The 14,589-nt window shown below is 38.1% G+C and overlaps 1 protein-coding gene across 3 annotated transcripts in view; it reads right to left on the bottom strand.

Moving 5' to 3' along the window:
• Nucleotides 1–275: 275 nt before the first annotated feature.
• Nucleotides 276–14,589, bottom strand: part of LOC112694248 (zinc finger protein 423) — a 165,529-nt gene continuing 151,215 nt past the window's right edge. For all 3 annotated transcript variants that reach the window (XM_025569661.1, XM_025569662.1, XM_025569663.1), the window contains 10 exons: nt 12,431–12,573; nt 10,502–10,718; nt 6,694–6,859; nt 4,423–5,540; nt 3,821–3,982; nt 3,517–3,738; nt 3,282–3,458; nt 2,782–3,183; nt 1,959–2,315; nt 276–1,112 (listed from right to left, as the gene is read on the bottom strand). In XM_025569661.1, coding sequence (XP_025425446.1) covers nt 645–1,112; nt 1,959–2,315; nt 2,782–3,183; nt 3,282–3,458; nt 3,517–3,738; nt 3,821–3,982; nt 4,423–5,540; nt 6,694–6,859; nt 10,502–10,718; nt 12,431–12,573 — 3,432 coding nt within the window. In that variant the 3' untranslated portion in view covers nt 276–644. The remainder of the gene's footprint in view (nt 1,113–1,958; nt 2,316–2,781; nt 3,184–3,281; nt 3,459–3,516; nt 3,739–3,820; nt 3,983–4,422; nt 5,541–6,693; nt 6,860–10,501; nt 10,719–12,430; nt 12,574–14,589) is intronic.

Raw genomic sequence — 14,589 nt, 5'->3', positions numbered from 1 at the left:
TATGTACACGTGTTTTATAAAATAACTTTAATCGTATTATGTACAGTAAAAAATAACATAAAATAACGCAATAACTATAAATCATTCAACGTAAACATAAATACTATGAAAGGTATTAAATAATAATATTGATATAAGCTAAATTTAAGCTAAAAATGTATAACTATTTAATAATTATGTATTATAACAACATCAATGTGTAAATATTATTACATAATATTTTATTAAATGAAGTGGATAATAATTTTTTTAAACTTTAAAAATAGTTTTTGCCATATCATAGTTATAAAATTAATGATCATAATAATAATAATAACAATAATTATATTTCGCCACCTACTCTATCATAATATCATGCATATTATTTAAATTTACAAATGTATCGTGTATGGTATATTACAATATACATACCTTTATATGAATTGTACACCGTCGATTTAAACATTATCAACATTAAAAAGTATTATATATATGCCATATCATAATGTACTGTTATAACCGTTTGACGATGTACGAGTTTATTCGTCAAAACGAATAATAATGTATCACGTGTGTCCATCAGATGACGAGAATAACGATATTAAAATAATAATTGCGTATTTTGATGATCACGTTAATGTGAATGGTGCATGTGACGACACTGGTCAATGAGCGTCCGCGTCGTCCGCCTGCGGCTTCTCGTCGACACGGTTGTTCTCTCCCACATCGATCAGTTCTTCGTCCTCGTCCTCGTCGTCGTCCTCGCCCGCATTTTTGACGCTAGTGACACTGTCGTTGTTAATTTCATGCTCGTCACCGTCATCCTTTTCGAGATGTTCCGTCTTCACGTTTACCTCGTCCTGCACGCTCTCTTTCTTGATCGGTTTCTCGACGACCTTACCACCGGCCTTATCCACACCACCAACACTACCACCATTCACCTCATCACCACCGGTCGTCTCTTCCAGTTTCACGTCTTTGACTTCGGTCGTCGCGTCCTTTTGCTGGTGCCGGTCGTACACATGGCACTGCAGGTCGGACTGCGTCAGGAAGCTCTGGTAGCATTCCGCGCATTTGAACGACATACTCTCGCAGACGGACATTAGCTTGTTCTGGTACTTGTAGAAGTTCATCTGAAAGAAAAACGTCGACTGTTCAGTTGAGCGGTATCGCACGCGCAGGCATAATGTCAGTCATAGGGTTGCACCGCGATTTCGTCGAGTAAAAGATGATTATACATGTCTTGTGTATTCTCATGCAGGAAATAGGATAACAATAGTAATAAAAACGGAATTCTTGAACGAAATACGGGAAACCGTTTTCGTTAATATTATTTACGACACACATGAGGAAGGGTTTCTCGGTTCCCGTTACAAATTAGCTGCGTTCGTCTTTATTATAATACTGAACCACAAGGATTCAGAAATGAATGCTAGCCACATACGAATAATGTAAAGTACGTTTAATAATTGGTCGCGTTCTATCGAAGTACAAAAAATACAAATAAAAGTGAGTAAGGTACCTTTTATGCAGCATGAAAAACGTGTTACGATAAAAAAAAAGACCCAAATCAAATGAAACGCTTAAATAAAAACGGATTTTGTTGCAAAATGCTTAAACAGTTTGATGAATAATTTTCGTTCCGAATTCGGAAGAAAAGACAAAATAAAACATTGAAAATAAACAAGGACTGGAACCTTAACCGTTTCAACGGTTTCGGTTTTCAAAAATATAAAATCTCGATTGTAAATAATGAATGGTTTCAATTATGAAATCGTAACTAAAATAAAAAAAAAGTGGTTTCATAATGCCGGTTTTGGGTTCTGATTATTCAAAATTCAGATCGAAGGTTAAGATTTCATGGATTCAGTTGCTTTCGGTTCGGTTCCTGTCGCTGGACTGACAATAACTGTGCCACCGAACGGCGAAACGAGTTATCGTTTGAACAACGGTCAAACGATTGTGATCGGCACGCTTACGTTTGCGAGCACGTCTTGTCCCTGGTGTTCCAGCGTGTGTCGGTCGAGCTCAGCGGTGAAGAAAAACTTGGCCGGACAATTCGGCCTGGGACAGTCGTACGGCGGCGTCTCGTTGGAATGGTCGACCGTCATGTGCGCCTGGAGGCCGGTGGGCGCCGTGAATATCGCCGAGCACAGGTAGCAAGTGTACGCCTTGCAGCCGGCGAACGTGTGCTCGATCAGGTGCGTCTGGAGACCGTTGGCCGTAGGCAACACGCACGGGCACAGGCCACATTCGATGCCGTCCACGGAGCCGTTTAACGTGGCCAGGTGCGTGCCCAGGTGGATCGTGGCTTCTTGTTGCGACTCGAACCCGATCTGAGAAATGGAATGACATGAGAAAAAAAATTAAAAAAAAAAAGTCGTACAAAGTTTGTGAGCGAACGCGGCTGAAACGGCCGATTTTTTTGGATTCTTATATTTTGTTTTTAATTCGAGTGCATAATTGAGATTGGTTGGAGACGTGAAACACGTTCTTTAGCAAAAACATTAATAACTTCGAAACCCGAGCACATATTGACTTCGGAGAAGAAAATTAGGTGATAAATTATAAAATAAAAATATATCACGATATTACGAAGAAAAAAACGCTCAACGAATTTGGAAAATTACACCTAACGACGTTTTATCCTGAAAAAATTACACATGTAATCGATCTCCATTCCTCTCCGCCACTCTTTCAACATTTTCCCTCTTTAGTCACTCATTCTTCATTCTGAACGACATGTCCAAGAACAATACGATGCGTTCCCTAATGTATCAACGGCGCAGTGATGTATATTACCTTGCATTTGAAACAGTGAAACGGTTTTCTGTGGACGGTCGTCAGATGATGCTGTAACGAGCCGAAAGTCTCGAACATCGTGCCACAGTCAGGACATCGTTCCGTGGCGTTGTTCCTAGACCGGCTGCAACCGGTGCACGGCGATGACGCGGACGACTTGTACCGGTTGCAGTTCCCGCACACGGCCGGCGGTTCTTTGACCCGGGACAGATGGTAGTGCACGTGCACCTTGACTTCGATGTCCGAGACCAGAGTCTGTCTGCAAATGATGCATGACGTGGGGAACGTCACATGGCCACCGTTCACGTTCACCGGGTTGCAGTGCTTCTGGAGATGCTGGTAGAACTGTTCCTCGTTGTCAATGATCATTTTGCAGTGACTGCATACGGTGCTTGTGGCCACCTGCGCAAAAAGGGACGGTAACGTCAGTCTGGACTGTACGCGGAACTAGGAGCCTAGGGCAGAGGACCTAGTAGACGGATGGGCGGGAAAGAGCTTACCTTGCAATGCGTGAGTTTGTGTTCGGCCAGGCTGATCGCGGATTGGTAGATCTCGTCACAAATGTTACACTTGTGTTTTCCGACGTTCGAACCGTGCTGCGAATGGGTTTTCATATGATTTTCCAGCTCCGTTCTCGATTTGCAGTTCTCGTTGCAATACGCGCAATGCAAACTCACCTGAAAACAGCCAATTATTTATTATTCATTTATTCATATCCCCCGTCAATCTACATACTTTTGTCGAAAGATTGGTGAGCTTCGATGCCTGATGCATCGTTCTTTTGTGCGCAATCAAGTCTAACTCATTTCGGAAATCGTTTTTCTCGCACAGGTCGCAAGCGGTCGTCCCGTTTTCCATCACATGCTTACCACCGTCGACCGATCGGGACATGAACGTGGGTGATGTGCACACGGAGTTCGGAGATTCCCTACGATTCCGGTTGAGATGATTCAAAATCTGCAAAACCCCAAAGATCTTTGTACGTTATAATACTGTTTCACAAGGTGTCGTCAGCACGTGCCGTGACGTGGAAACCTACCACGGAACTGTGATGCGTCTGTATGTGCCTGTCCAACAAGAACTCGATGTGGAACGCCTCGGAACAAAACTGGCATTGGAACTGTTTGGAATGACTAGCTAAATGTTGTTCCATGTCGGATTGCGTGTTAAACGTGGCGTGACATACTAAGCACCTGAGCATCTGAAAAATCGTTCGGAATGTTTAAACGGTGATACACCGGAGAGCTTGCGTATGCGCTACTAGAGTCTAAACATTGGGGGAGTAGGAGCTTAAGTATCGAGAAAATACAGCCGGCACGGAACCACACTCCCATTTAATCCATTTCCTCGGGGATTCCTTCGTTACTTAATAGGAGTATCCTATTTACTATCATCCCATTAATATTATCACACTACAATAGGTTCGAACGGGACTGTAGTGAAATTCCGTCTTAGCACTACTACATAATTGATAAAGGTATTTAATACGGTTTATATTTTCATTCGCATTTATATAATATGTATTCAGATTCCCGGCATTTCTACTCTATGCGAACACGAATCAACAATAAAACAAAAATACTAAGACTCGTTAAGTTTCGTTCGGGTGAGTCATATCCCCCGTAGTTGCAATATACGTACTAGGTTGGTCTGGACTGGTGGTGGCGCCGGCGGTGGCGGCGATCTTGCCGAGTAATGGGTGTTCCTCAGATGGTCGATGAACTCGATCTCCGTCTGAAACAGCGGCCTGGACAGCCCGGTACAGTTGTTGCACCGGAACATCCGGTGCTCGCTACCGTGGTTCATGCTGAAATGCACCTTGAGAGCGGACTTGGTGGGGAACACCTCTTTGCACAACATGCACCGGTAGAAGTTTTGCGCGTGCGTCTCCATCAGGTGCTTCTGCACGTGCTCGGAGGTGGCGAACGACGTGGAACACTCCTGACACGCGTACTCGGCGGCGGCCATCAGGAAGTGACCGATGACGTGCTGCTGGTAGTCTTCGAAGTGCACGAACGTCAGGTGGCAGTGAGGACACGGCAGTTGGATCTTGTTGTTGGAGCTGGCCACGAGCGCGGCCGATCGCGCAGCCGACTGCAACTGCTGCTGGTCCTGCTGGTAGTGCTGGTGTTTGCCTTCGTACGCGTTATACCCGTGGCTACTCCCGGTCCGTTCTGGTTTTGTCGGGCGTGCGTCGGACAGGTGTTGTGGTACAGGTTCACGGCCGGGCGACGAACGGGACTTTTTGCTGCTCGCGTGGGTCCGATCATCGTCCGTCGTCGACTTGTGCTTGCCTGACGAAGAATGATGCTTACCACCGCCACCGCTGTGCTTGGACGAGGACACGGACAAGTCGGTGGGCCCGGTCTGCACGTTCTCGTCGGGTAAGAAACCGCCGCCGGACGCCGAGTGATGATGATGGTATCCGTTCGAAGCGATTGCCGGCCAATTGAACAGCGGCATCGGGCTGCCGACACTTTTACCGCCGCTGTTCGTGTTATTGTTGCTAGTTTTGGTGTTGTTGTTGTTGTTGTTGTTGCTGCTCTGGATGTTGTTGTTGAGGACGGAGTTCAGGTAGTGAGCAGTGGTAAAGTGTTTCTGGAGCGAAGTCACGGACGGAAACTGGCTCATGCACAGCCGGCACGAATACGGCGGCAGGGTCAGGGCGGGCGTGTCGGCAAAGTTGAGCCACGGAAACGCGGCCGCCGACGGGATATTTGAGAACACGTCGTCCGGTGGTTTGCCGTTCACGATTGCGGCTACAAACAGATGAAACGGGTCAGGCGAGTTGTGGATAAACCCCGCGGCACAGGGCGGACGAAATTGGGTTAGGATTGATCATCTACTACCCTTCTATTTGGGGCTGATACAGGTTAGGTTAGGTTACTGTTAAACTTCTACTGAGTAGTAATACTATTTAAAAAATGCGGATTATCCAAGTTATTTTAATTTGCAGGATGAGAATGAGAAATGTGCACCCTTCGAGATTGGGCCTGCTACCCCCCCACCGTTCAAATGTTAGTGCATTCCACCGAGTATTTACGCGAGCGTGAGATGTTGCAAGGCGAGTTGACTGTTTGCGGCTCGTTAAGTCGGTCCGATTAGGAAAAAAAGGCGCGGTAATAGTTAAACGGTCGAAAAAGAGTTGCTCTGGTTCTCGGGCCGAACAACTACATTTTCGGAAACGGTTGAAATGCGACCGAGTTGAAACCAAAGTTTAGATATAATATTTATGCGGAAGAATTTTGCATTTACCAACGTGGGGAGAAAAAAATCGTTCGAAAAATATACCATCGGATGGAAAAGTACTATGCTATGGAAATAACCATATTGTCATGCGGATCATTGACAAATAGTTGTAATCGTGGGATTTGGTAAGTTCCCATACGAAACATACCCAGGTAAGCGGTCACACATGAAAGTTATGACGCGAACAGAAGTAAAAATACGAAATTTTCTACGAGGCCATAAGATAAAATTAATTCATTTATGATTCGTACGAGTAACTGTATGAATGGATAATACATTATTATTATTTTATTTATTTGTGTAGTATTAAAATAGTCTACATTCAATAAAAAAATAGGATTAGACATTAGACTTTTTTTTCATGAAACATTAAAACAAACGAATTTTAAGAAAACCCCAACTACCTACATAAAAAGTCGTCAGTAGTTCCCAAGTAGTAACAACGTGGGAAGGCATTTGTACTTGTTTGTGAAAGAATTCGCATATTATACGTATTCTTCGGTGTCGTAACTTATGTACCGGTATACTTGTTCTCGTGTATAAACTAAAATATACATGGGTGATTTTTACCAACTATATCTCGTGTGTTTACTTAAATTCGTCCAAAATCGTCAGCTCCGTCAGACCGCATCAGGGTTACCGATATTATGGTTTTATACTTACAGTGCTTGGTCTGGAAATGTTGTTGCAGTGCTTCCATGCTAGGCACCTCTTTGGTACAGTACATGCATATGTACTGGTTCGGCGTTTTCGGCGGCGTCGAACGTTTATTCGAGCTCCGGGAATTCGACGACAGTTGTTCGCCCAGATGATGCGTCGCCGTGTGGTTCTGCAGAGATAAAACAGTTATACAATAATGACACACAGGGACCATAATATTAACGGTACGGATGAACAGATTTGTAGGAAAAATCACAACTCTGCTCAATAACTATGGATAAACGGACGTTGGAAAACTAGCAGCATAACATATTTGTGTGTACCAGATGCGATCGCGATTAAACGTTACCTCCAAATGTCTACCACGAGACAATGTATAGAAACCGTGTAGTTACGACTACTTCAGAGAAAATTACTTAGGGACGGACCGATGTACGTACAGTATTTTGGTTAAAATAAATGCATCCTGTAGGGTGAATAGACCAATAATTCAACGGATTAGAATTTGTTAGGTAAAAAAAATGCATTCATAAATTTGTTTTCAATAAGTTATTTTTACAGTTCATGCACGAATAATACGTCGGTTTTATTTCAAAACTGATATGAAAAAAAAACGTATAAAATCACATTGCATTTAAACATACTTAAGCGAGTTTAAAAATAAGTGAATTTCTAATGAACGAAGGTGGCACTCGATCACATGTAAACTACAGCAAATTGCGGTTGTTTACTGTATGACCATTATTTTTATTGTTGTAAATAAAAACAATTAAGACGTTAAATTATATCTTATTTTATTTAGTCTAAAACATTAGTTGACATTGTTCGATTGCTGGATGTTTTTCAATAATTGGTCAGTTCATCTCAGCTGAGTGGGCTTTAGTAGCTAATGTCTGTACGGTGAAGTGTTTATGAATTTGTTATTTTTATTTATTTTTATGCAAGATTATAATATATGAACCACATAATATACCTCTACACGAGGTAAACGATAGTATTACAATTGTTTGCTGAAGACGACGTGTTGTATCATTTACTCATTACTTTTTATGAACGTTTTACTAAAAATATGTATGTATTATTATTGCAATAGCAACAACAATAAAATCAACAATCATTGAAAATCAATAAGATTTTTGAAATATAAAATTATATATAGGATCTCTTGTGTAATGGATATAATATAATATTCAATATATTATTGATTTATATATTATGGTTGAAGAAGTAGGTATATATTATAAAAAAATAGAAGTAATAACAACGAACAAAAATATAACAATAACGAATGCTCGAAGATGAATGTTTTAGCTTCGAAATGAATAATCTTTGTAAAACGAAAAGTTATATTACAATTAAAATATGTAAAAAGTTCTGTTATTCAATTTTATATGTTAGTTATTTAAGTTTGTCAGATGTAATAATTATTTTCGGTAAATTTATATTGCATAATAACAATTATCATTCGTGAACTACCATCTAGTGGTATTTTTGTTAAACAAAAATGAGATACTCAGAAACGCTAAACGTAACATTCTAATTAACACTACTTTCATTCGAGGTGTTGGTTTCTATTACAAAAAGGTAACAATAAAACAGAAATATGTATGAAATGCATGATAGGTACAGTAGTTATTTAGTATCTGGTAAACATCTTCATTTAATTATATTACATCGATTAACGTCAGGTTCACGTTGTAATCGAATGAATAATTTCACAAATAACACGAATCAAACAACTGATATGTAACGATAAAAACGTTAAATAATTCAAATGTAACTGCGTTTATGACTAAATCCATTGTATTCATATTTTTTATTTTTAAAAAAGTCCTAATTTTTATTTTAGTATAATGATTTTTCTTCAACGACTACAAACTTTTTTTCATTTATGACATAAAAAATGTTCTCCCAACGAGTTATATTGTTTAAAAACTAAGATTTAAACACAATATGATTATTTTAATGATTTTTAAATCACAATAATTGGTAGTACTTAACATTTAAAGTAAAATCAACCATCTATAGTTATCTAACATTTACTCTACTAGGGTAAATGACATATAAACGCATCGCATACACGTAAAGATTCTATAATTCTCCTATTTTATTTTTATGACGCTTGTATATAGTGTTAATTTTAAATATAAAATCATCATTATACTGCTATATATAAAATATAAAGGTATTCGCCAAAATCACTATTCCATAACCGTCCATACGTTTTTCGTTTTACCACGATTTTTTAAAAAATGGAAGATATTATTACAAAATGGAACGGGCTAGAGGGCGCGACAGCATTCAGATTGAAACGCCTCGAGGAAGTACCAATAACATCGACTTCATAAGGTCATTCAAATTTAATGAACATTTATTAAAACTGCTATTAAACGGCTCTGATTGCTAATATGTTGTGATTTTTGTTTTTCAGCAATTGTTTTAGCAACAGTTTTGTTTTCCAACAATTAAAAACTTGTGAACGTGCAATGTATTGTAGTAGTGATTAGTTTTAAAAACACGGCAAGCGCTTCAATGAATATTTCTTTATATATATATACATGTAATATTTTTTAGCCAGTGGCACCCAACCTAATTGCTAGATGTATCAGCCGTTACATTTAGAAAATAAGGAGTGGGTGGATACTATAACATGTAGTTAAAGTAGTTAAAGTAACAAACTTGAGACACATTAATTATTATTATTGTTGATATTAATAATGATGATAAGATTGTACCAATATCTACATATTGGTATATATGTATTCATGATTCAAATTATTTCTGTGTTATTTTTTATACAACATCTACAATATTAATAAATAATAAAACAAAAAAATCTTTAAATTTGGAGTTTTTCAGGGGTCAAGTGGACATAATAAAATTTTGCTACAGCTGAAAATCACGCCTCGGGCGCCACTGATGTTAGCTGTAGTCTGTTTCCGAACTAGGACTAGGACTTGTTTTTCGCCATAATGTAGTGCTTCGATAACACACGCTAATTTTTATGTAATGTAACCTTGACCATCGGTCTTGTCAGTCCGACAAAGTCGTCGCGGAAGCTATACAAAACGTGATGCGGACTTTATGATACACGTGGTAAGCTCCGCGGCGTAGCTGCACAACCGTTTCATATATGCAAGGGTGGGCAAGTTAATGAAAATAATCAACTCGAGTTAAGTTAAGTTAACAAAATACAAGATCGATAAGTTAAAATTTAATAGCTAACAATTCATAAATTTAACTCGATAAGTTAAAAGTTAATTAGGAAAAAAATGTTAATTTAACTCAGTTTGAAAAAAAGTTATTTTACTTTTTTTTAATTAGTATGTAGACCACATAAAAAGTGACTGCATTCTTTAGAAACATCTAATTTCCTAAATTATAATAATCAATTTTATTGGTGAAGTATTCCAAAATACTATGACGTTGTACATCAAGGGGCTACTCACTACCGTATTTATTTATCTTTATAGTTAAAATTCTTTATACATAACGGTCTGTATCCACGGCCAGAATCCAATACACAAAGGTGGCCCCCCCGACCAACAAAATCTAATATGAAATCTGATGTACAGTGTATGCGACCATTTTACTTTACATGATTATTTAATTTTATATTAATATTTACGCATAATTGAAAAATTGATTACGCGTGTCTATGTTGGGGTTGGCCAACAGCAATAATTACACACGCATCATACGGTTTTAGAACCGTTGCGGGCAGACAGGATTTCGAAACTTCCGAAGGAGGAACCGGGCGAACAAATGAAGGACAGGATGAGGACAATTTCATTCGGGTGCATATACCGACCTGCAACTCGTCGGGCTTGCGGAATATCTGAGTGCACTGTAGACACTTGTACGATGGACCGGAGATCTGCGGCGAGTTTGCCCGTTCGGCTGCCCGTTTGTGATGGTTTTGCATATGCGACGTGAGCGCGGCCGCCGTGCTGTAACCTCTGTTGCATACCGTGCACTGGAACGGTTTTTGATTGTCATGCGTTTTCATGTGAATCTTCAAGTGATCACTACAACAACACATACATTTTATTGTTATCGTTTACACATGATCGTATGAACAAGTAAAACATAGTTAAACAGAGTTGTTACTTTTGTACAAAATGTACTTGTATACTGCGGCGTTTAAAAGCGTGAGATAAAACGGAGTCACGAAAAAGATTATTTATATGAACAAATATCGCGGAAAATTGTAAATACTGACATAAATTAACATAAAAATTACATCATTTCTATGAAGAATTTAAAATGATTTTCAGAAGTATTAAGCTGGTATTTTACTGCAGAACACATACATTTTAAATTGAATGCGTGATAGGAAAAGTTTAAAAAGTTTTCATTTATTATTATTATAATTATTATTAAGTTTATATAATGATATGTTATATTGCTATCGATCGAATTATTATAAGCTTAAGCAATAGGCATTTGTGTACGCTGAAATACTGAAACACACACACATAGATTATAATTTAGCGAATTAATGTTTTTCTAGCATTTCGTTTCGACCATTTTGGCCTGACAATAATTATTGGATATATCTGGAATAACGTTTCGTCATACGCGTTGTATTATTACATCGATGGCGTAGCACACAAGTGTGTTAAGTGAAATTTTTTTGAAAAATCAGTTAAATGCATATTCAATTTGATTATAAAATTCTGCACACTATGCACAAATGAAATCATAATATTATTCAAGTAATTTTTGTCCAAGAAAAATGTGATATGTTTAAGTATTACTTTTTACGAGCACAAAATGTGGTGATTGCCGGTTTTTTTAATCCTCATTACTCATTACGTGCCAAGGAAAATAAAACAAAAAGTTCATTACAGTTCGTTACATTTTTGAATTGTTATAACTAAAAAAAAATCGTTCTCCTGAACAATTACGAAAATGTCACTTATCACACTTGTGCGCTACGCCATCGAAATAGTCAGATGTGATAACCTACGGTAGAGTATTTCACTTGGTTCGCTTTTTACTTTTTATTTCGTCGTTTCCGTTTGTGCGCGCGCGCGCGCGCGCGAGTGAGGACACACGTCTTCTTAGTTCAACGTACTTGCGGCCACACGTCCACTCGGCGGCGCGGTGGCGCACAATAGTTTGTTAGCACATACCGAACACGCGCGCGAGCGCCGACGATAATGTTCTTTAGCGCATTGTATTCGGGAGCACGTCTGCATGACATTTTTTGGGTGGGCGTGCTTATAATATAGGTACGACGTGTGCGCGCGTGTGCCTTTCGTCCATCTGCTCGAGAAGTTCACGACCGTGTACGTATACACACGCACACCCGTACACGTACACGCACACATGCACGTACGCGCGTGTGTCTCTCCCCGTGGATAATCGTCTCGGACGCGTGGCCATCGGTAATTACGTAAAAAACAGGGGAAAAAAAAAAAGAAAATAAAGAAAATAACCTATTGAATTCGGCGGCGCGTGTACATTGCCAAGTCAACTAGGTACCAAATATCTTTATACGACGTACGTGACTACGAATTCGTATACAATGGAAAACACCGTGCGCTCCGTTCGCCGCCCGGCCGATACGGACAAATCTCTAATGATATAGTCATTACGTTCGGAATTATTTTACAAGTCCAATACGTCTATACGTATAAATTAATATATATATATATCGTGTACATACGTGTGTGTATCATGCACGCACACGCATGCGCACACTCACGTGTACTCGCGCACGGACACTACTCACCTCCTTGAAAAAGCATGGTCGCACTGAGTACACTTGTATTTCTTGTCCCCCGTGTGCAATTTCACGTGCCGGTCTCGGCTGCGCTTGTGTTTGAACAGCCTCCGGCAGAATTGACATTTGAAAGGCATTGATTCTCCATGAGTCTGAAACAATTCAAAGAAATAAAAACGCCGTACCAGTACTAGTACCGGGTGATAGTTTATTATTGTTCGTAATACGTATGCAGTAATTATTAGGGCTCAGTAATTAGCGCCCTAAGAACCGCCGAAAAAATGTCTAGAAAATATAGAAAAATGCCTTTAAAAAAATGCCCAACAAAACTTTTCTTTAACGCATTGTTTCATTAGGTATTTAAACGTTGAATTTTGTTTTAAACTCGGAAAAACTGCAGCAGATAAGATAATTCACTGAGAATTTATTCCAAATGGACAAAAACATAAAAGTTTTTATATTGAACTTTTAAAACGTATAAAAAGATCGATCCGTCGAAAGAGGCAATTAAAGGAGAAATTAATGGTTTTCGCATCACGAAAATGCACCCTGTCACACATCTTTTATAGTTCATCAATTTTTGGCTTATAAAAAAATTCTTACAATTAACCAAGTATTGCACCATGTGACTTCTGGTTATTTCCTAAGCTTAAACTTGAACTCAAAGGTGACATTATGTGACGACTAGAGTTCTCAAAGCTAATGTGACGACTGATCTTAAGGTAATACCAATAGAGGGATGTTTCGAGCAGTTACAAATTCGTTAGAGTAAATGCATCAGTTCTTAAGGACAATATTTTGAAAGAGATTAAGTTAATTTAAGTTTAAATTGTATAAATATAATAAAATACAATTCCGGGAACTATTTAATCATACTGCGTACTTATACTATGTATACAACACATTATTTAAGATCAGCTGAGAAGTATGCACCTTGATTTGAAATTTGGGCCTAGATACAACTTTGAGTGCATCAGTATGTAAATAACTTTTGATACGAGTTCGATCTTATTCTTGCGACAATTTCAGGATTTTTTCAAATTTATTTATTAATTTTATTTTTGTTTATTAATATAATTTAAAATTACTGTACTATTGTATACATAATGTTAAGGGGTTAGAATTTGAAAATTTCATCTTCCGGCTCTAGTATAATTGCAACCGGAACGGGTTATATTATACCCGTATTTACATAATAAATACGCCACAGTTATGCTAATACAGCCATCCAGAAATGGACTAGTGATCATTCTTCGACGGTTTATCACTTGGCCTTAAAACAAAAACGAGATCTAATAAAGTAAAAACCCATTCGAAGGGAGGTATAAGTCGATGTGCGTCGGCTTGTAGAGAGCTCTGAAAAAAACGACTGGTTTAACCGAAATTGATGTCATAAAAAATGAGTTAATAAGACTGAGATAAACGATACTGTGATAATTCCAGTACCAAAAATTGATAAAGGATCTTCAAATCCTGTAAATAAAATCACTGTTATTTTGAACCAAAAAAATTAAATGAACAAGATTGAAACTGAACATGAATTATAAAAAGGATAGTTTGGATCTAGTAATTTGCAGATGGTTACATCAAATCTTATAACTGTTGATCAAGTAAAACAAAATAAGGAAATAATTTCATGAAACGGTTGCTGCTATATCGGGGTGTCAAGGATACTTTAGTCATGCATGTATAATAAAATGTATTACTAACCGTTGTGCAGGTTGTAAATCGGGTTAAAATGTGATAAACCGTTGTTATAGTTTAATTCAATGTTCAAATAAATATTTTTTTAAAAATATTAATTTGTAAACATTCTATTTAGTTTTTGCCAATAATTTGATTAAAATTAAAAATATAGGTCGTTTCAAGTGATTTTCCGAAAAAAAATTAACATTTTATTGTTTTTGATTCACGACGTAGTTAGTTAGCTGATAGATGAAAAATATTACGCGATGTGAAATTGTAGAATCCATTTCGTGAAAAGTTATGCAATTAATGAAATTTTATTGTATTTCACGAAGTGGAAAAAAAATGGTTTCTATTTTATGAAATGCATAACTATTCATGAAATGAACAATTTCATCCAGTGAACGATGACATATATATATATATTTTAATAGTCCTGATATAGTTCCAACGTGCAGAATTTGTCATCGTTTCCAATCGCC

This window comes from Sipha flava, unplaced genomic scaffold (assembly GCF_003268045.1).
Source record: "Sipha flava isolate LNK unplaced genomic scaffold, YSA_version1 126_pilon_pilon, whole genome shotgun sequence".
Classification (NCBI taxonomy): Eukaryota; Metazoa; Arthropoda; class Insecta; order Hemiptera; family Aphididae; genus Sipha; species Sipha flava.
This window is presented reverse-complemented; position numbering and strand designations above follow the sequence as displayed.